Source organism: Coffea arabica, chromosome 2c, assembly GCF_036785885.1.
Source record: "Coffea arabica cultivar ET-39 chromosome 2c, Coffea Arabica ET-39 HiFi, whole genome shotgun sequence".
NCBI lineage: Eukaryota > Viridiplantae > Streptophyta > Magnoliopsida > Gentianales > Rubiaceae > Coffea > Coffea arabica.
This window is the reverse complement of record NC_092312.1, coordinates 63931141-63954264: the sequence shown is the minus strand read 5'-3', so window position 1 is coordinate 63954264 and position 23124 is coordinate 63931141. Positions and strand designations below refer to the sequence as shown.

Sequence of the window (23124 nt, the reverse complement as noted above, 5' to 3'; positions counted from 1 at the left end):
ACACTTCAAAAAATATCTGATTCATACAATATATCAAATATTTCAATAAACATTTTTAATAAAAGTTTTTCATATACACTACTACAGCAAAATATTTCAAAACACCCCCAAAAACAGTTAATCTAAACAGAGACACATCAACCACATACGAATACAAATAGATCTAAAGAACAAATACTTGATGCTACAAATCTAATAATTCAATAGACCATCACATTGTGAACCTTTTAATATATCCAAAGACGAAACACTTGTAGCTCAAAAATCATCTGTGCTTGCTTTCCTTCTAGATATGCTAATAAACTAATTCATGTCGAGATGTCAATGTGTGATCTAGTGGGATAGATTTAAGAAACTTGGATCCAACAACTAAAAATGAAAAAAAATAGATATAATACAAGAAATAGAAGAACTATAAAAACTCTCACTAGAAATCCTTGGGAAAGGAGAAAAGTCTCGATTGAAATTTCTAAGAGAGAAGAAACTCTTACTAAAATATTTTAGAAGAGGAGAAAACTCTCACTAGAAATTTCTAAGAAAGAAAATACTCTCACTGAGAGATCTTAAGAGAGACTTTATTATAAACACACAAAACAAAAATGAAAAAAAAAATACATGGGAGGGAGGAGAAAAGTCTCGATTGAAATTTCTAAGAGAGAAGAAACTCTTACTAAAATATTTTAGAAGAGGAGAAAACTCTCACTAGAAATTTCTAAGAAAGAAAATACTCTCACTGAGAGATCTTAAGAGAGACTTTATTATAAACACACAAAACAAAAATGAAAAAAAAAATACATGGGAGGGAGGAAGACCAAAGGAAATCAATTGGCCTCCCTCCTAAAAAGAAGATGTTCTATTTGCTTAGGAAGGAAAAGTTAGAGAGGAGGAGAAGAGTTTAGGTTTAAAGAGATTTTTTATGTTCAATAAACCTCTTGTCCATGCAATGTTAGTCGGAAATAACCATAATATGGTGCAATATGAAGTCATCGAAAATTAAGCTATAGTTATGTAGATCAACTTGCAAAAGCTAGAGGCCATTGTATTATTTTCGAACTTCAACAAGACGTATACTTAATTTGTCTCCACTTTTATCCTTGCCTAAATTGCCCATAGTAATTGTTTAGCATGGCATTAATTGGTTGCCAAGAAATTTAAAAAAAAAAAAAAAAAAAGTTTCTACTGTGGATAATTCTTTTGTCAACCAAAAAAAAAGTGTTAAATCATACTTTAGATCTTTGTGTCTGAGATTGGGATGTAAGAAAGTTGTTAAATTTTTCCAGAACTTTTCTTAATTTTTTTTCATGCAAAATTTTCAGAATTTTGAAGAAAAAGATTAAAAAAAAAGGTTGGTTGGACACAACTTGTCGTTGACCACTTTTGGAAGTAATATCACATCTGTTAGTCCATTCAAAAACATTGTTGTGTCTGCTTGGTGAATGAAATATGCTTCAATTATTTTTTCATGAAATGATTATCAACTAAAGTTGATAAAAAAGCAAACTAAACTTTTGGTAGTAACATCACATCTCTTAGTCAACTCAAAAACAATATTGTGTCTGCTTAGTGGCTGAAACATGCATCAATTATTTTTTTTCATGCAATGATTATCAAGTAAAGTTGTGGGGGGAAAAAATTTAAACTAAAGCGCTGTAGAAAAAGCAAACTACACTTTTGGTAGTAACATTCTGCTTAGTGGCTGAAATACGCTTCAATTATTTTTTCTGGTTTTTCTATGCGCATCATTAATATTCTTTAACGTCATTGGTATCTTTGCTTTCGAACACTACATCACTAATATTCTTTGGCGTCCTTGGCATGATGGCATCATTAGTATTCTATGATCTCAGGAAACATATAGTTGTGACTTTGAGCTATGTATTAATCAAAAACAAAATTATTCTCTTGTAACTCATTTTGTTTGGCAGGGTTTTTGTTTGTTTAGCAGAAACAATCTAAGCAATCTTCAGTGCATTTTTGTATGAAATAGACACATGGACGATCACTGGCAAATCTATGTGGTTTGTCAATTTATTCATTTAATACACTACAAAAAATAATTAAACGGCACATGAATCATTACTACTAACTTGTTGAAACTGGCGGCCTTGGGTTGTTACAGTTGTGTTTTGTGCCGTTTTTGTGCATATTGCACTTTTTAGTGCATTTGTCACGTCATTTAGTGTACAATTACAATATATAGTTGTGCCCAAACATATTAAAGGGCAAATTACATTTCACCCTACTGTAGTTTAGTGTTTTTGTATATAACCCTCCAATGGTTTCAAAAACTATACATAACTCCCTCAGGATTTGGATTGAAGTGTCAAAGTGACAGAAATGATCATTCGTAACAGAACTTTTAAAAATATTGAAATTACCCTTGTTTAAAAATTAAAATGGCTGAAGCGATCAAAATATATAAATATAATATACATGACGCACTAACCCCGTATGGTTTTATATTTTACCATAAAACTCCCTTATGATTTAATGCTTTATTATATAACCCCCTTATGGTTTTCAAAATATACACATAACCTCCCCTGTGTTTAATAAATAATTTTCAACTTTACATACAACCCCCTTATGATTTAATACTTTATTATATAACTCCTTTATGGTTTTCAAAATATACACACAACCCCCCCTGTGCTTAATAAATAATTTTCAACTTTACATAAACTTTTTTATATTTTAGTTGACTTCATTATGAATTATGAATTCCATTACTTTGACACTTTAATCCAAACCATGAGGGGATTATGTATAGTTTTTAAAATTATAGGGGAGTTACGTACAAAAATACTAAATTATAGGGGGTAAAGTGTAATTTGCCCCCATATTAAAATTGTCTTATTTATGTAGTCAACTTTTACTTTACAATGATAATATCGTGTTGATGGACCAGTTTCATCAGTTATGAATACAATATTAAGGCTTGCATTGATGGACCAGTTTGGGTTTTCAATGTGGTTCAAACAATGATGAGCCAGTAGTTTTGATTCGGCTCTAAGAAGATGACACAAAGATATGCTTGGCATTTTAGACCCAGAAAATTATATTGGCCTTGTCCAATACACTTCAAACAACGTTGAGAAGCTAGCACTGATTTGTCTCTCCAAAAATGACACAAATCCAGATATTACAAAGAGAAAGGATGTACTTTGGAAGAACAACTTTGGAAAGCCTTTCTTACTTGGTGCTTGTTGTATATTGTTGTGCCTAAAGCCTTACATAAATATTGGTTTGAGTTCTTCCGTTGCACTTTTTTATGTTACACTTTATCACACAACTTCTTAGAGTGACAAGCGCATCATGCAAAGAGAGATTTTAAAACTTAGATTGTTATTTATTACGACATGAGACACGTGTCATTCAAATATACAGTATAACAAAAATGTATCAGGAAAAGTTGTAACAAAATAATCCTTTGCCATAAATATTAGCTGTGGATTACAAAGGAACCCCAGCTAAACCAAAAGCAAATAAGAAGAGGGCACACAAAGAGAGAACAAGTAACAACTGGACTTACTGTTGCATCAAACAAGTTACTCTGGTGTCCACTTCTTTGGTGGTGGTGTATTAGAAAAGTAAAATGAAGTACGGTACATTGCATCTCCAATCCTCTGTCCAGCAACATCATCGACGGGCACTGCATCAGAGATCTCCTTTAAATCCTCTTCGGTCAACTCGACTTTCACAGAACCGATGTTATCATGAAGATTCTTGATCTTAGTTGTTCCTGAGAAAGCATATAACAGATCCAATTTAGCATTCAAATAAGAGATAACTGCAGTATGATGCATTTCAAAATGTACCTGAAGGCTTTTCAAGTCTTAACTCGTTAGAATTTATCTTCTATGCCTCAGTTTTGTTGCTAAGCAAGCAAAAAATGAAAAGTAATTCACAAAGAGGGTAAAGAAAATCTTGAATAAATTTGCCCATGCACTGCAATATTAACCTGAATGAACTTTCTTCTTCTTTTACTTTAGGATAGATATTAAAGTTTCTTGCTTCGATAGAACAAAGTGTCACGTTCTATGTTGGCCGCGTATTGAAAATCATGTTCCAATGCAGATCAGAATTTCATACATTGACTGTTTCCAATGTTGCATAACAGCAATACAACCGTTAGTTTATAAAATTTCTTTGAGCAGACTACATGAAAATGTAGATTTCTGTGCCTCTGCCTGACTCCTAATGGAAAAGATTTTGGAATCAAGACCATAATGGAACATCTAATACGATCCCACAGGAACATGGACAGAGTAGCATAGTCAACTGCTTTAGTATGCATTCAAAAAATAATAATAATAAAAACACATGGAATAAGATGTTTGAAAAGCCTCTTTAGCAATTAATTACAAAGCATTTATAGTAAAATCATTACTTTGCAAGGTACATTGTACATGGATGATAGATCAACATTTCACCCAATACTGTGAAACAATCCCCTGCATGGATCACTATGATAGGGTAAAGTCATGTAAGAGTATTAACATTTTGGTAGAGGAAACTAGAACCTAACTCTTAATAGAAATAGTTAGGGGAAAATATTTACAAGGTTTGTCCTCTTGAACTACTCAGCAGTCCCTTTGTCCTCCAAGTCACTAAACATAAGACCATATCACAAAGCTTACCAGGAAGGCCAAAATCACTAGTACAATAATTATTTTAGTAACTACAAGGTAAAACATCTCATTACTCAATCTGAAGCATGAGACCTACTTCCCTTTTTTTTTCGTTGCATTTGTAACATCATTTACAGGTGGCTCTACTGATTATTACGGTATTACTTGACAATGACGATTCTGTCCTGCTTGTAATTCATCCATTTATTCTCATTACCATAGTATTATGTTTGAGCTGGTATTATCTACTTAATTATGCACTTTAGTATGGATAGTGTAAACTAAGAAAAAGGGAGAGAAAATATTCTTCTTCATATCTTTGGACTACACAATATACAAATATATATACACAAGTGTAACCTAATTTAGATCCTAAAATCATGCTAATCTAAATCAATCTACTACCTAATTAATATATGATACTATAATCATATGATACCTAATTAATATATGATACTATAATCAAATCTTTCCTAATATTTACAATATCAAATCTTTCCATAATATCATATCACATATCTTCAACACTCTCCCTCAAGTTGGAGTATAGATGTTAATCATGCCCATCTTGCCACAAATGTAATCAATTCTCAGACCATTTAGAGGTTTAGTGAAAATATCAGCTAATTGTTCTCCAGTGCTCACATGACTGGTTGAGATCAAGTTTTGTTAGATTTTTCCACGAACAAAGTGGCAATCAATTTTGATATGCTTTGTTCTCTCCACTTGAAAAACAGTTTTGCATCTTCCCTTGGCCAAACCTTCTTTTTTTCCCCATCAACGGGTGGATCATCAGTGAGATGATCATCTCTATCGATGCTGCGCAGATATATCCGAATAGTTTTACTCCAATCCAAAAAATTTTTTCCACTTAATTTGTGTTCAGTAATTTTTGATGTTGTAAGAATAACATCAGAATTACTGTTTTCATCTCTCTATTACTACCTTTCATATCTGCCATTATAATTCACACAAGAAAGACCTAAAAGTGACTTAATAGGGTCACGTCAAAAGACAAACATCAGAAATTACTGTTTTCATCTCTCTACTACTACCTTTCATATCTGCCATTATAATTCACACAAGAAACCTAAAAGTGACTCAATAGGGTCACGTCAAAAGACAAACTGATAAGGCTCTGATACCATGTAAACTAAGAAAAAAGGAGAGAAAAAACTCTTCTTCATATCTTTGGACTACACAATATACAAATATAAATACACAAGTGTAACCTAATTTAGATGCTAAAATCATGCTAATCTAAATCAATCTACTACCTAATTAATAGATGATACTATAATCATATGATCTAATTAATACATGATACTATAATCAAATCTTTCTTAATATTTACAATATCAAATCTTTCCATAATATCAGATCACATATCTTCAACAGATAGAAACCATAAAGGTTATGAGTTATAGATTTACCCTCTGCCCTGAACCCATATGTAAAAAGAAAAATAGTTCACAGGATCAAAATACAGTGCAGATATGAGGTAGGCGTACTGGGGGGAACATAAAAAACATAGTGCCTTTGGAACCCCCAGAGGCTAGGATTGGGCTTAAGCTTTGATGTGTACAATCTTATGCAAGCTCAGTCCATATAGAAAAACTTTTTATGTATGTGTTATCACATCACATTTACAGATATACAACTGAAAAAACAGACTGGGGAAAGTGACAGACTGGAAAGGAGACAGAACCTAGAAAGTGACACGAGCATAGACTAGAAAGGATATCCAACCTACATGTTTGCAGAAACTAGTTAGTTAAGCAATCAAGCACAAAAAGAAGAAAACAAAAAAAAGCCCCGGCACTCTATATAATATGTTAACCCGAGACGAATTTGAGCACGGGAAGGAATTACAGTGGGACTGTAATAGTTCTCCATCATTAATTATGGAAATGACGACAAAATTGCCTCTACAGATGGCAGGAGAAAGATACCTAACACTTTCTGGTACCAATTCAGGATTTATTAACCACCAGTTTGTACATTGTTGGCAACTTCATCCCTTAGCCATGCATTTTCTATTATCCTAGTGGGTAAAAATGTACTATCTTGGACTAACACAGGGAGCCATGGAGTTCATCTCAGCTGCTATTGTTATTAAAGCAATGCTTCATTTAATTGACCCTAACCTCAATGGAATTCCACTTAAACATAAAGATAATCATAAAAAGAGAGACATCTGCCATTCGTCACTTCCATAAAATGTCCAATGCACTCAAACTAATCCAGCACCAGTTAGCTTGCCATCGGCCGAAGCTTGAAATTAAACATCATTTGTCTACAAACTAAGCAAATAAAGTCTGATCCAACTTTTCAAGAAAACAGAAAAAGATGTAATTTTGCATATAGAAGAATTCCAAAGGTGCATATGAGCAGACAGAGCTCAGAAGGTTTCTAATAGCAGAGAACATCACAGAAACAATTCTAGGTCATCATCATTATTCCTTCCGAACTAAAGCTACTAAAACTGTATGTATAATAATAAAGCTCTGCGGACTGGCAACCAAGAAACTTCAAGATCAAGTTTCAAAGGTTTTGAGAATCTTGTTCTACTACAGCAGAAAGCCTTATACTCAGGAAACCATTCAGCTTGACTAAGGAAAGAGACATAAATGGAATTTACTGCAAACAACTAACATCTATGGCAGTAAATATCAGTAGCACTTAAAAATGTTAACGTAATCTTAACAGGGTATTTATCTATAGCTAGTTAGACAACAGACAATAAATCACCATCAAGATTTCTTTATGGACCAAAAAAACTCTGCACAAGGAACAATTGTAGTATTAACATGATAATTTTTATTGCAATGCATCTATTAAGACAGAAAATGCACCTTTATAGCAGAAATGCAAAATAAAGCTGAGGGTTCTTGATAATTGTAAACTTAATTTAGGGAACTGGAGTGCCGACTAGTTTCCCACTAGGAGTTCACCATGTTAAAAACCACACTTCTTGTTCACTGACTTCATAGAGAAACAAGCCGCTTGAAAGCAAAAACTAACACAGCATGTAGAAAGTAAAGGATAATTATTTATTCAACTGTTCTTCGCAAGGGGAGCAGGGAAGGATTGCATAGTATGGGGGGAGGAGTGTAAGTGAGAGGTCCCGGGTTCGAGACCTCCTACTTACACTCAAAAAAATAAAAAAATCTGTACTTCACAAAAAATAAAATATTGATTTTACTGCAACCAGAGTTGAGAAGGAAGTTCTAAAGAATTTCTTATGCCCGCAACAGGAAAAACAAGTATGAATGTTTCTTTTTCTAAATCTGTGTAACATCCTCAATGACTCAATGGTGCATTAGCATCAAACAGACAACTATTGTGATTTATTTACCAGGAATAGGTGCAATGTCATCACCACGATGAAGTACCCAAGCAATTGCAAGTTGAGCAGGAGTGCACCCATGCTTTTTAGCTAATGCATCTAAGCGGAAATAGATGGTTTTGTTCTTTTCAAAGTTGTCTCCCATAAACCTCGGACTAAATTTCTGCAAAAAAACCAATGTAGACCATTTATCAGTATATTGGAGATATACAAGCCTTGACATTGAAGAAAAGGCAATACAAAGTCTATTGATTTTCAAACCAAGTAACTATTCTGAGGCAAGCTCTCAACAACAGCCTTGCCAGCAAAAAGACCACGACCAACGGGGCTATATGGAACTATCCCAATTCCAAGTTCCCTATGTATAGAAACTCAAAATTAAATTGGAATAATCTAAACTCAAACTTCTGTTACAAGGAAAGGAAAAACTTATAAAGGAATGTAGGACATGAAATATACAAAAGAAAAAGAGGAGAAAGAGGAACTTGTAGCTATAGCCCTATGATTGAATAAGCCAACCAAAAAGGACATGAACTTAAAATCTAGCATCTGCAAATGAATGACCTCCTTATCAAGTAATTTGCTGTTAAAGCACGGAAGAGACAAGAAGACAATACTTTGAAATGTATATTATAGAGTAGAATGAGTTATGAAACAAAAATGATCACAAGATTCTTAAGCTGGTTGTAAATAACCTGCAGAGAGGTAGCAACTCTGGCTCAATGTCACGGGTCCACAGGGAATATTCCTGCTGTATAGCAGTGATAGGATGAACAGCATGTGCCCTCCTTATGGTATCTGGGCTAGCTTCAGATAGCCCAATGTACTTTATCTTGCCTTCTTCAACTAATTTTTTTAGCTCACCCATCTGCCACATAAGAAGGTTTCTCCATCAGCACAAGCACAAGACCTTTAGAGATATAATACTACATGCTTGCTAAGCAAGTGCCTTCCTTATTCATTAAAAAAGGAATCCCACACTTCATAGTAGAATAAAAAGGAACGTGGGCAAGACATTGTCTCAATAAGTTAAAAAGAAAAAGAAAAAGAAAAAGAAGTGAACATACTGTTTCTTCAATTGGTACTGTAGTATCTATGCAATGTATATAATAAAGATCTATGTAGTCCATTTGAAGGCGCTTCAAACTACCCTCACAGCAGGAGCGAACGTACTCAGGAGTGCCTTTTACTGTGACTTTTGAGGGCTCAAATTTAAATACACCAAACTTTGTGGCCAACTGGACCTTTTCACGAGGGAGTTGCTTTAGTGCCTGCAACAATTGGATCCTGAACGATAGGAAACTCTAACATAGCCATAAGAAGACTTCAAACTATTTCTTGTGAAGGCAAGACCATCCTACAATCTTTCTGTGTGTTCTTCCTCTAGTAAAGATAGATCTTGCAAGCAGAAAACTAAATGATATATATAATCTTAGAAAGCTGATAACATTGGTAAAATCATGCAAGCTGGAATTGACAGAAAATTGAAACTGCTTTTTGATGTCCATTACTTCTTAGTTCCTTTTATTGTTCTTTTCGCTGTCATTTGTTTTGTACGATACAATCAATGAACAAAATAAATGTGTCAAGTTTAAGCATTATCCTACCACATAAAGGACATAAATGACGCTAAAATCGGCATTCAAGATGGTAAGTCCGCATGCTTTAGCTACCTAGTATTCGAAATTATAAGAACCGTCATGGTTATAGCCGAAAAGACACTTAGCTTGTATATGGATGTTGCTTGTTGTCTTTCAGAATTTAGAGATAAGGTGATTACATAAATTATTACAACAAATGAATCTCTTTATAGCATTACAAGCAGCGAACCAGATTTCAGAAAGCATTTCCTCATTTTCTCCCACTTGTCTCAACTTTTAACAAATATAAGGAAGTTCAGTAAACCTGGTTTCATAACCAGCCAGCCAAATAGTAGCCTATGCAACAGCTTAAAACTCTCTGTTTCTAGAAATGTACAGTTCAACTTCTAAACACATGCAATTATACAAAGTGAAATGAAATGTAGCCCATCATAGAAACATATGACAAACATACATCTTTGATAATTCTTCATAATAGAATCATTTAGCCAGAAGGAAAAAAAAAGGGAAGCTAATGGTGGTATTCTTTACAGTCTTCAATATCTCTACCATACTCATTTTACCAACCACAACGCTTTCAATGCTGATCACAGTAGAATTACCTTCCCAACCAAGTACTCGTTAGCATGTTCCTCACCATATATATCTGCAGTATCCCAAAATGTAACTCCTTTGCTAAATGCCTCCTTGAGTATTGCAATTCCATCATCCTCAGGTATTGCAGCATTGTATATTCCAGTTAAACCCATACAACCGAAACCTATTCTTGAAACCTGAGATGGTACACACAAAGCACATAAGCAAATACAAATACTAAACAAATCAACCAACGAACATGCAGGCTTAAAAATTTATTAGCATTAACAACAAGAAAACCTCAGAAATATAGTAAAATAGTTGCTTCTTTTTCTATTTGTATTTTCTCAAGTACACCAATCCAAACAGAACCAATCACTTAGGGAAAAATTACAGAGTCGAACCTCTAAAAATAGCCATAACAGCTTTCTTACATTACGACTCATCAGTTCCTTCAACACCATGAATGCTCTGGTCATGGTCGACACGAGGAACTTTCCCCAAAATAGTCCATCCAACACTCCAGAACCCAGTTCATAACCAACCACAAAAACAAATTTAAACATAAAAAACTATAAATGCAACTCTCAGGTGATCATCTCAACCAAGACATACAATGGGCCACAACTATTTCCCGGAATCATCGAACTTTCTGTAAAACACCAATCAGCAAGAATAAACTTAACACATTCAACAGACAATCAAGAAAAAACCCATGTCAAAAAGCAAAGATTTTGAACAAGATGATGACCAAGAATGTGCTTTAACTCAAGTCCTTGGCTACCCAACTTCACTCTTGGCATCTCAACTTGGTCAGCCATTGTTGAGTAGCAGACTAAACTCTGTGTAATCTCACTCGGGTCAGTGCGTATTGAGATTTGGAACTGCTACATTAAAGAGTGGAATTTCAGCGAATTTTTTAAGTTATAATCACAGTTTGTGCAGCTGAGGCTTTGGGAACATGTCTTAATTGGCATGGACCTCAAGCTTGAGCCCAAACCGGAATACCATTAGGAACATGGCCCAAAGCCGAATACCATCAGGAACATAGATTATTACTGACTAGTGAGAGTCATTATAATATTTTGGGTTAGTATCACTTTTCCTCCTTAATATTTTGTGTCACTATCATTTTTTCCCTTAATGTTACCTTTTAGTCACTTTACCCCCAAAACTAACGATCAAACTTAATAAAATTTTGTTAATTAAAGTGAAAGACATGTTTAGCACTTATAATTATTATCACTTTACCCCCATAAACTATAGTCTCATTATCAACTTATCCCCTAGAGTTATTTTTTAGATAATTTATCCCACCATTAAATCAACTTAACAAGTTAAAAAATATTAGAAGAAAATACCCTCCTATTTATATAATAAAATAATAAAAAATTTAGAGTGGTTCTTCTCCTTTTTAGTATTAAGACAAAAAATCAAAGTATTAATCTCTTTTTTATTGGCAAAGTTATTAATATTGAAAAAAATGGAAAGAAGGGGAGAGAGAGACGAAGAGATAGGGGGAGAGAGAGAGAGAGAGCTCAATTCTTTTTTCAAAAAAATACAAATAGGAAAGAATTAAATATTTTTATTATTTTAAAATTATTTTATTTTTCTGTTTCCTGCCCAATTCCAATTTTAATCCCGACAATTTTAAAATAATACAATAATGTTAGATTCTTCTTTTTTTTTCTTTCTTTGTAAAATCTAATTTTTTGTCTCATTCTTTCCTATCTCTTTTTTTTTCCTAGTATTAAAAATTGTGCAAAAAAAAAATTTAAGAAAACCCTTTTATTTTTATGTTTTTTGATCTCTTAAAGTGAAAACGAAAGGAAGAATAACTATTTCAATTTTTTATTTTTAATTATATATAAAAAAGGGTAAATACATTTAAAATTTTTTGACCATACTAGTTAGATTAATAATGAGGTAAAATGTCTAGAAAATAATATTAGGGATTAAAGTGATTGTATTATTATAATTAAAAGGGATAGAGTGATAATAACAATGTAGTAATGCTATAGCATAAATATGTACTTTTGCCAAAAATTTCTTAACACATTGAGTTGAATTACTTATAGAGGTAAAATGACTAAAAGATAACGTTAGGGGATAAACTGATAGTAGTGATATAGTTCAAGGAGAGTAAAGTATCATACTTTCAATTTTGATATGCTCAAAATGTTTGTCTATTGAGAAAGACAAATCATATTTGTGGAGGTAAGACTGAAAAGAGAATCAAACTACTATTCGTAAAAAATTGAATTTGCGAAACACGACAAAATAATTGGGATGAAGTAGTTCCTAACAATTTTATTGAAGCCGAATTGGTCCCTCGTCTTTAATTTTGCCAATTAAGTACGCCAACCATTTTTTTTTTTTGGGGGTAGCCAATTTGGTGCTTATGCGGTGAGCCACCAAAAAAGTTGAATTTTCTCCACTAAGGACTAGTAGTTTTCTACTGTAAACTGATCAACCTAGGGACAAAAATAGAAAATAATTTTTCGATCAAGTTTAAACACACTAAAGCACACTTATATTGGTTTTTAATGTGTCTAATTTGGTCTGAAAAGTGTATCTTTAGTGCTTTTAACTTAGATTAAGAACACAATTAAAGGATCAAATCTACTGTAAGTGTGTTTTTAATGCATTTAAACTCGGCTGAGCAGTTAGTTTTCATTTTTGCCCATAGGTTAACTAGTTTACATTAGAGACTATTTTTGGTGGAGAAAACTTGAAATTTTCAGTGGTTACACCTTAAGGACTGAATTGGCTACAAAGAATTAATTGGATGACTAATTAGCCAAACTTAGAGATGAGAGACCAATTTGACTTTTAGCCAAACTTTAGCTAAATTTTTAATTAGGAACTATTTCAATAATTTACTTTTTTTTTGGGTTTTTGTGCATAGTAGTATTTTTAGATGCCACGTGCATGGTAGTAATGACTTGTGTATGAAATTGTGGCCTTTTGGAGTAGTCCTCAATCCCTCAAGTCAATAGCATGGTATTGATGACTCTGTATCAAAATGTTGCTTCTTGCAATGTTTTTAAACCCGAATCAGAGATTGAATCGAAAAACCTTCCGGTTTATGATTTGATCGATTCAATCGATTCGACTTCGGTTCAAAGATTTACTAATTTTTTATTCATTTTAGTATTAAAATTTTTGAATAAAACTAAAATATTTATTTTAGAAAATAAATACTTAATAAAAATTGATTGAACCTCCTAGTTTTTATCGATTTTTACCGGTTCAACCGGTTCTTGACCGATTTTGAACGCTTCAATTAATTCTTTGAATTTTTAATTGAACCGGATCGGATGCATGGCCGATTTGCGATTCAACCGATCGAACCGACCGATCCGGTCCGGTTTCAAAACATTGGCTTTTTGTAGCATTACTAGGGGGTTAATAACTATTTCCTCACCGACGAATATTCCTTCATCGAAAGCAAATGTCATCCAAGTTTCGAAGAATAACTTAGGCTCCGTTTGATAAAATTAAAATCTGAAACTTGAAATTTGAATTCATTAAGTTATTGTTTTGTTAAGTATTAAATCTAATATATTTGAATGCATATCATATTCAATGATAAGTGAATAGCTTATCACTTAATTTTGAGAGCAAATTTTGTTTAGGAAATTCAGTGCCACTTAATTAATTCAAATATTTAATTTTTGGTTATCAAACGGTTTAAATATGTTAGGATTTGAATCCATTAAATTTAAATACTGAATTGAGCTATCAAACAGGACCTAATTTTGTAAGATTACCACTAATGATCCTTAATAGGTAATTTGCAGCATTAACCTGAACTAACCGAATGAAAAAAGCATCCGCTAATGTCATCAATTAAATAATCACTTTACTCTCATCAGAATCTCTAACTCAGAATATTACCCTTTTCGACCAATGACTTGACCCTACGTTGAAGGGAAAAAAATTGCATGGGTTAAATGCACTCCTACCATCTTTCTTTCTTATGTTTTTTTTCTCTATGTTATTTTGCTCCCTTTTTTTCTTCATTTCTCGTTGTTTCAACCATAGTGGAAAATGGACAGAATCCATCCAAATTAACGACGAATGTAGCTCACTTTTATGATATAAGAGTATAATGAATTAAAGTGATTTGCTTTCCAAAAACACACCTATTTCATCAACCTAATTAGCCTTTTTTTCCTCCTTCTACCCTTCCCAATTTGGAATTTTGCAAAAGATTGCTGGTGGTCTGATTGAGAAATTACAAGGAAGTTCTTATATTCGACATACGAGTGGCGGTGGCAGTGGTGGTGATGGCATTGGCATCGGCGCCAATGGGGAAGGTCGTGGTGTTGATGCTGGAGCAAAGGATGAAATAGAAAAGAAAAAGGAAGCGAGGGAAAAGAAACAAAAAGGAAAAAGGGACAAAAAAGAAAGAGCGGGTGAAAAAAGAAAAACAAGCAAGAAAACATTGGCTCTAATGGAACTGGTGAAGGGTACAGATTGTGGTGTTGATGGGATGAGATAGAGAAGAAGAAGGGATGAGAAAGAAAACATAAATGAAACAGTAAAAGAAAATTGGAAAAGAAGAAGAAGAAAATGGGTTGAATCATTGAGTACTCACGATGGAAAGATTTGTCAAAATAAAAATATTGAAAACGAATTATAGAATCGAATCAAGCTGGTCGCTATGGCTTATGAATTGGTTAGATTAAAACTCGATTCAAGTTTAATCAACATCGAACTTAAGTCGAAATTAAGCCGACCAAATTGCGTTCAAATTCAACGTGCTCAAATCGAGTTCGAGTTCACAAAAAAATTCAACATTAGCTTTTGAACCAACACAATTATATATCTATATATATATATATATATATATATTGAAAATAAATTATAGAATGATAAAAGTTAGACGTTTTCTTGGAATTTTTTATGATTGTACGTGTCTACACTTACTTGATAGTTATTTATAGAGGGAATTATGTCTGAACAATAAAGAAACACATCTCTTATCGAATTCTACTAGCAAATGTAGAATTATAAGAATCATACCCAATTTAGAAACCAAATAATCGTACATTACATAATTGATCGTAGGACAAAATTTCTATTATTTTGAAATTCTCCAACACACAGGGAACCAAATAAAACAAGACATCCTATTGCATTAAACAAATTACTCTAGTCTGCACTTCTTCGGTGGTGGTGGTGTACTAGCAAAGTAAAACGAAGTACGGAATAGTGCATCTGTTGTCCTCTGTCCTGCAACATTGTTGATTGGCACTGCATCTGATAGCTCCTTCAAATCCTCCTCTGTGAGCTTGACTTTCACAGAACCATTATTTTCTTGAAGATTTTTTACTTTAGTTGTACCTGAGAAAGCATGACAGATCCACTTTAGCATTCAAACATATATCACTGCAGAAATAGGATGTTAGTTCAAAGTTGATAATCTTTGTTCCAAGTATTTAAAACTTTGTTCAATATTTAGATCGGAACTTCATATATAAACTGTTGGCAATGATGAGCAACATTGTTGCAACTGTTGGTTTATAGAACTTCTTTGATCAAACTGCATGACAATGCAGGTTTCTGTATCTTCGCCTGAATCCTGATTGCAAAGTTTTTGGATTCAAGACTGCAGCAAGACATCAAACATGAATCCTGCAGGAACATGAACAGAATAGCATGCTGAACCGCTTAGCATGCATTCAAAAGAACAAATATGGATGGTGAACAAGAACGAGGATTGGGAAGCTGCTTCTTAATTATACAGTATCTATTAGTAAATACACTATGATGTTTGCTGAAATGCATTTCTCAAGACATAATGCACCTTAATAAGAGAAGTGCAAAACAAAGCTGTGGGTTGAGAACAATTGTGAGTTAAATTTAGGCAACTGCAGCGCCGGCTAGTTTTCAACTAGAAAGTTCCCTGAGTTACAGACCAAACTTTCTTCTTCTAGTTCCTTCACATCATAGAGAGACACCAAGAAACAAGTAACTCACTTCAAAGTTTCTTTTGAAATTTGAAGTTAAAAGAATCATTAAGTTGACAGTTTACTGCAACCACAGTTGAGAATAGGGTTCAAAGATTCACTTATGCCCTCAACAGGAAAAACAAATGGAGTTTTTGTGGTTCTGAACCTGCCTAACGTTCTCAACGAATGATATAGGTGAATTAGTAGCATCAAACAAACAATTGTTCTGACCGAGCTTACCAGGAATGGGTACAATGCCTTCACCCTGACGAAGAACCCAAGCAATTGCAAGTTGGGCAGGAGTGCATCCATGCTTTTTAGCCAACGCATCTAAGCGGAAATATATGGTCTTGTTCTTTTCGAAGTTCTCTCCTGTATACCTTGGATGAGTTTCCTGCAGACAAACAATTAAAGTAGTCCATCCATGAGTAAATTGGGAATAAATCCATACAAGTCGTCAAATTCAAGAAAAGGCAATAGAAAGGCATAGAAAATAGACTTTCGTAATCATACCAAGAAGCTATTCTGAGGCAAGCTTTCAACAACAGCCTTGCCAGCAAAAAGACCACGACCGACAGGGCTATATGGAACCAACCCAATTCCAAGTTCCCTGCGTATAGAAACTCAATATTAAAGTAAAATGTTCTAAACTCAAAGTGCTGTTGAAAAGAAGCGAAAAGCTTATACTACAAAGGAAAAAGAAGAGACATAAGAACTTGCAACAATAACCCCATGATTGAACAAGCCTACCAAAAGGAAATAAACTTATAATCTAGCATCTATAGATGCAGGATGACCTTCTTATCAAAATGTATATTCATAGAATAGGGCGAGTCATGAGACCAAAATGATCACAAAATTTTTCAGTAACCTGCAGAGAGGTAGCAACTCTGGCTCGATGTCACGGGTCCACAGGGAATATTCCTGTTGCAAAGCAGTGATAGGATGAACAGCATGTGCCCTCCTTATAGTATCTGGGCTAGCTTCAGATAACCCAATGTACTTAATTTTACCTTCTTCAACTAATTTTTTAAGCTCTCCCATCTGCAACAGAGTAAGTAGAGTTATTCATCAGCACAAGCACAATACCGTAAGAGAACCACTAGTACATTTCCAAGTAAACATGTGCCTTCATTGATAAAAAATATGAATCATAGGCCTCAAAATGTAATATAAAGGAAAATGGGCAAGAGATTTTCTCTTAACAAGTCAGACAGAGCAGGAGGAGTGGATCAAACACTCACTGTTTCTTCAATCGGTACTGTAGTGTCTATTCGATGTATGTAATAGAGATCTATGTAGTCCACTTGAAGGCGCTTCAAGCTATTCTCACAGCAGGAGCGAACATATTCAGGAGTGCCTTTTACTGTTACTTTTGTGGGCTCAATTTTAAACACACCGAACTTTGTAGCTAACTGGACTTTTTCGCGAGGCAGTTGCTTCAATGCCTGCAAGAATTGGATTACATTGATCATATGGAAACTCTAAAATTGCAAAATGAAGACTTCGTTTCATCTTTTTACTACAGTTGAAAACCTAAGATCCCACCTGAGGAAAATGAAAACCAAAGAAAGAAAAAAAATTATTTCTTAGAAAGGCAAAAGCCTCCTCTTTCAATCTCTGTGTGCAATCCTACTCTGATGAAGATAGATTTAACAAGCAGAAGTATTACCAATATATATAGTCTAAGGAAGCTGATAACTTGGGAAAATCACACTAACCGCATATGAAAGAAATTCAAACTGATAATTCATGTTCCTAAAATCTTAGCTACTTGTATTGTTCTTTTCTATTATCCAAATGGCAACCTACTATGTATCAAGGAAATAAAACAAGGCAAACATCGCCATTCAAGGTGATAAGTTGGTATAATTTTGCAATTTATTGTTCGAAATTATAAGAATCTTCATGGTTGCCCTCAAAATACAGTCCTCTTGGATACAGCTATTGATTGTTCTCTTTCAAAATTTCAAGCTAAGGTGATCGTATGCTATTATTACATGGATAATGGATCCGAGTTGCAGTTCCAAAAATAATAAAAGATAAAGAAACATGATTTCTGAAGCTTTTCTTGTTTTCTCCCACAGGTCTCAACTTTCAACCTGATTTCATCAAAAGCTAGCCAATTACTAGTCTGGTTTTACAAAATCTCTTTATAGCTCTCTGTTTCTGGAAATCTCGACTTCAGCTTCTAAAAATGTCACTTTTTTTTGTTTTTGTCAATAAACACAAGAAAGTATAAAAAAGTGAAATCAAACGTAGCTGATCATAGAAGCACATGAGTCATGACAAGCATAGGCACTCAGTAATTCTTCACAACGGAATCATTTAAGCAGGAAAAAAGGTGAAGCTAATTGGAGTTCTTCATTACGGCCTTCAATATCACTATTATACTAGTATTACTAAAACAAAACTTTTATCAAGGTTGATTAGCATAGAATTACCTTTCCAACCAAGTATTCGTTAGCATGTTCTGCTCCATATACATCTGAGGTATCCCAAAATGTAACTCCTTGGTAATACGCCTGCTTGAGTATTGCAATTCCATCCTCCTCTGGTACTGGCGAATTGTAGATTCCAGTTAGGCCCATACAGCCAAATCCAATTCTTGAAACCTGAAACCGCAAATAAGAAATTACAGAAGTGAGAACAAATACTAAACAAATCAACAGATAGACAAGGAGGTTGAAGGATTCATTCACATTTATGAGAAATCGTCAGAAATATTCTACCAAGAACTTTCTCCAATCAGGAACTCTAACTAGTCCATCCAATATTTCTTCCAAAGCCCAAGATATAAACAAACAAAGAAAACATGTTTACACAAAGCAATTTTAAATGCAACTGTTATCTTCATCAAGATGGAATATGGGAAACAACTAATTAACAAACAAATTTTCTGTACAATACCAAACAGCAAAATTATTCATCAGGTGTTTTGCATTGAAGCCTAACACATTTAACAATAAAGCAAGAACCCATGTCCAAAAACAAAAAAAATTTTGAACAAGATGGTAAAAAATGGGCTTTACCTCAAGTCCTTGGCTTCCCAACTTCACTCTTGGCATCTCATCTTCACCAGCCATTGCTTCGGTGTAGATGGAACTCTCAGTAGTTTTTTTGAAGAACTCTTCAGTAGTTTGTGCTGTGCTAATACTGAGCTCGCTTGTGCTAAAGATCGTCATTATATATACTTAGCAAAAACATGCAATTCCTGCGAGTTTCCAAGTTATGTGAGCTAATTGATTACAAAAGCAATTGACCAAAGCAGGCAGGTGACCTCGGTGATTATGTCACGCAATCGAAACGGGCCTCAAGCCCAAGCCCAGAAACCACTAACAACCCAATGCCCAGCCCAAGTTTGTTATTATGAGGTTCTTGCTTTGACTGTCAAACAACTCGAACTCTATCCCTTTTTTTTCCCTTTTTTTTCTTGTAGGTTTTGAATTTTCCTTGAATTGAGTAAAAAGAAAAAAATATCATTGGCAATTTTCATTTGATTAGTTACATATAAGATTCAGATTTCTGTTTAAATAAATAATTGGTTTTTATTAGGTAAAAATATATTTATTGAATAGTGCTTGGACGTACACAAGAGTCGAGAGCCTGCTATACAAAAAATACCACTACTGCTAGCTAAACTCTGACTACTTCTATCTACTTTTATGAAAAATAACTTGCGAAAAATCCACTTTGCACGCTTGATTTTATATTATTTTTTTACTTTGCATTTTAAACTTTAATTTTGGATACTTTATATCCAAAACTCTTAATTTTGGACACTTTATACCCTAAATTCTCAGGCTTGTCCAATCCAATCAATAATTACATTTGCAAAATGAACAAGATAAAGGATGGTGAAATTAATGATAATGTACCATTTGTTCTAACTGAGATCCCTTACTTTTTTTATCATTTTCAGTACATTTTTTTTATCATTTACTCTTACTATAATAAGATTAATCTTTCCTACACTGATAGTGTATACACTATCATCATTGGATGAATGACAATTATGCAAAATTTGAATTTGAAATTCTATTTTTGCACACATATCATGAATCCAACGATAATAGTACATACACTGTCAGTGTAGGAAAGATTTACTCTTACTAATATTGTTAACAAAATTAATGAGACAAAAGATGGTATAAATATATGTATTATTTTTGTTATGATACCTTGGCACCTTTTGACTCTTTTGACACATTGTCAATATTGATTTGTTGGGTTTTGTATACCGTTAAATTTACTAAAGTTATCATTTATTGGATTTAAATGAGATAAACTTAAGAGTTTAGGATATAAAGTAGGGTAAACAAAAAAAAAATCCCTATGGTAAAGCTAATATATAGAAAAGTCTCCCGTTGTTTCAAAATATACAACACGACACCCTGTACTTTGAACTAAATTGTAAATGTGACGGAATCCGTTAAACTTAATGGAATTGAACGAAATGACCAAAATGCCCTGATATAATTAAGTAAAAGATAGCTCAAAAAATCATTTGTTTTTTTTTTTCTAGATAGAGAGAAATGAGGGTCAAGGGGTAGAACAGGTATATTTGTTAAAAATTAGATATAAATTTTTTTTTAGGTTCCAATAAGTCATTTCCGTTAAATTTAACGGATTCCATCACATTTACAATTTAGTTCAAAGTACGGGGTGTCGTGTTGTATATTTTTGAAATCATGAGGGGCTTTTCTGTGTATTAGGTTTATCACAGGAGATTTTTTTGTATTTTATCCTATAAAGTATCCAAAATTGAGAATTTAAAGTGCAAAATGTTCAAAATTAAATGTAGGATATAAAGTGAGAAAGCTATATAAGTTCGGAGATGCTAAGTGGAGTTAGTCCTTAACTAAATTCCATAATCCATCATTGACAATTCACATACCTGAGCAAATTGTTCTTCTTCACCTTTTCCCAAAATTTTCGGTCCTCCCCAGCTAATAAGCCAATTAAATCCTTCCAACTCTAATAAAGATTTTTTAATCTTCAGTACCCTTCCAAGGAGGAAGATTTTCCTTCAAACTTTTTTTAAAAATTTGCTCGATTTAACTCCGGGCAAAATGGGCAACAAACATTTTGTTGGTCTTATTGGTTATGGAAACGAAGGAAATCAAAAGGCAAAGCATGCAAAATTGGGGATCTTGGGGTACTTCAGCAGCCAACTGTTTCAACTTCAGATGTCCTGGTGCCTGAATATTCAACTTCTGAATATTGTAACATCTAAAGTTGTTCTTGAAAACTTGATTTTAGTTGCCAATCACAGAGTATTTACCGATGTTCATGGAGCCCCTAAAAAGGTAAACAGATTGACATGCATGTACTACTGCTAGCTACAGCTGTGATGAGAATGTAATATATGAATGGGTACTTATATTTTTGCAGGTTTAAAAAAAAATTGTGAAATGCCTTTTTTGTCAACAAGTTGGACACAACAAGCAAATTTGTCCATCACCTGAAGCACAATCATGGAGAAAGTTCCAAGTTGATGGCTATTTACCACTGCCTAAAGGTTGTAAGTGGTTACAAATATTTAGTTGAAGGACTAAACTAGCCAAAATTAAAGAAGAGGGACCTTTTTGATTTTAGTAAAATGGTTGGAGGACTTTTGAGGTCATTTACTGCTAAATAGTTAAACAACAACTTGGGACATGTTTGGCAAAGGAATTTTTGGCCAAGTTTGTTTTCTACAAGTTTTTTAATAACTTTAACTATAGTAATCTCAAAAAATTCCTCAAAATTTTTAAATTACACACTTTAAAATACCCAAATATTTATACATTTCAAAAATTTTCTACAACTTCTACAGTAAGTTACAGTAAAGTTTTAAACAAACATCCCAAAAACTCAAACATGTATCCAAACATGTATTTGGTTATGTTTTTTCAACACCCCAGGCAAAGTGTGATTAATCATAATTGTTCGCATGACTTTGTACATCAGACTTTTCTCGGAGATAAAATTTAGGACTTGGGAAGGTTCAATGTACACGATTGAATTTCGGCCTTACATTTTAAAGAAAAATCAAAGGGTTAGAATTTTTCAAATTGGGAACCTAACTGAGTGCGATCATCGTTCCAATCTCCTGTAGAATGTATCCAGTAAATTAACTACACTTGGGTGTTTGTGAGGTAATTGGTTACGCAACCAAAATAGGTAGCTGAGGTCTGGAATTATGTCATTTACTCATTTACAGTGGGCAGACCTCAAATCCCAAGCACAAACACTGTCAGGGAAAATAGTTACTTTTACTACAGTAGATTTTATGATGATATTCATGAGATAAAAAAAGTAGCTCAAAAAATAATAAAGGTGGTGAGAAAAAATTGTGTTAAAAATCCCCAAAAAAGTTTTTCCCAAACAACTACTATTCAAACAAACAATTTGGCTTCTAATTAGGATTAAAAGCAGTGAAACATCTCCAACAATCAACCGAGCTGCATGATACCCCTAGCGATTCTTGCAACCACTTTGGACCTTTGATCTGAACTAAATTAATGAAAAAGATAACTTCATCAATTTCATTAGATAAATGACCTTTGCAGCTTCACCCTCACCTTCAGTGGGATCCTTAATTGACGAGCCTAACTAAACGTGATTACGGTCTAGGTTTGAATTGAAGCTGGAGTACTGATGGTTTGCCGAATTGAAATCGGAACCGAGACCAGAATTATAACTAAAGATTATAGTTCAAGATCATAAAAAATTAGAACTGAAAATAGAATCGACTGCTCTGGAATCGGAATTGTCTATTTTCAGAATATATATATATGTGTGTGTGTGCGCGCGCGCATATATATATTATATGTGTTTGTGTGTGTGTCTATATATATATATATATATATATATGTATGTACCAATTTATCGAGAAAATTAAGAAATTTTTCCTATTCCATTTCAGTTCCAATAAGAAAAATAGATATCTTTTTTTTTTATTTAAAATGTTCAATAGATATGAGGTATTTTCTTATTAAATTTGTATGATTTTCTTTCTCCAA

General features: G+C 33.5%; 2 protein-coding genes across 2 annotated transcripts; both read right to left on the bottom strand.

The window, feature by feature from the left end:
• Nucleotides 1-3374: 3374 nt before the first annotated feature.
• Nucleotides 3375-8848, bottom strand: LOC113727430 (perakine reductase). Its single transcript, XM_027251589.2, has 4 exons — nucleotides 8676-8848; nucleotides 8242-8338; nucleotides 7990-8143; nucleotides 3375-3742 (listed from the first exon to the last, which is right to left on the bottom strand). The coding sequence occupies exons 1-4, from the start codon at nucleotides 8846-8848 to the stop codon at nucleotides 3549-3551; spliced, it is 618 nt and encodes a 205-aa protein (XP_027107390.2). The 3' UTR covers nucleotides 3375-3548.
• A 6325-nt stretch (nucleotides 8849-15173) lies between these two features.
• LOC113727431 (perakine reductase) lies at nucleotides 15174-19288 on the bottom strand. Its single transcript, XM_027251590.2, has 7 exons — nucleotides 19150-19288; nucleotides 18562-18732; nucleotides 17362-17565; nucleotides 16989-17161; nucleotides 16631-16727; nucleotides 16358-16511; nucleotides 15174-15509 (listed from the first exon to the last, which is right to left on the bottom strand). The coding sequence occupies exons 1-7, from the start codon at nucleotides 19201-19203 to the stop codon at nucleotides 15313-15315; spliced, it is 1050 nt and encodes a 349-aa protein (XP_027107391.1). The 5' UTR covers nucleotides 19204-19288; the 3' UTR covers nucleotides 15174-15312.
• Between the last annotated feature and the right edge of the window lie 3836 nt (nucleotides 19289-23124).

Coding starts and splice junctions, on each gene's coding strand:
- LOC113727431 (XM_027251590.2), bottom strand. CDS start 19,203: ATGGCTGGTGAAGATGAGATGCCAAGAGTGAAGTTGGGAAGCCAAGGA. Junction 18,733..19,149: donor TGGGAAGCCAAGGACTTGAG/GTAAAGCCCATT, acceptor TTGCGGTTTCAG/GTTTCAAGAATTGGATTTGG. Junction 15,510..16,357: donor AGGCATTGTACCCATTCCTG/GTAAGCTCGGTC, acceptor ATGCTTTCTCAG/GTACAACTAAAGTAAAAAAT.
- LOC113727430 (XM_027251589.2), bottom strand. CDS start 8,848: ATGGGTGAGCTAAAAAAATTAGTTGAAGAAGGCAAGATAAAGTACATT. Junction 8,339..8,675: donor GAGTTGCTACCTCTCTGCAG/GTTATTTACAAC, acceptor TTCTATACATAG/GGAACTTGGAATTGGGATAG. Junction 8,144..8,241: donor TGCCTCAGAATAGTTACTTG/GTTTGAAAATCA, acceptor GTTTTTTTGCAG/AAATTTAGTCCGAGGTTTAT.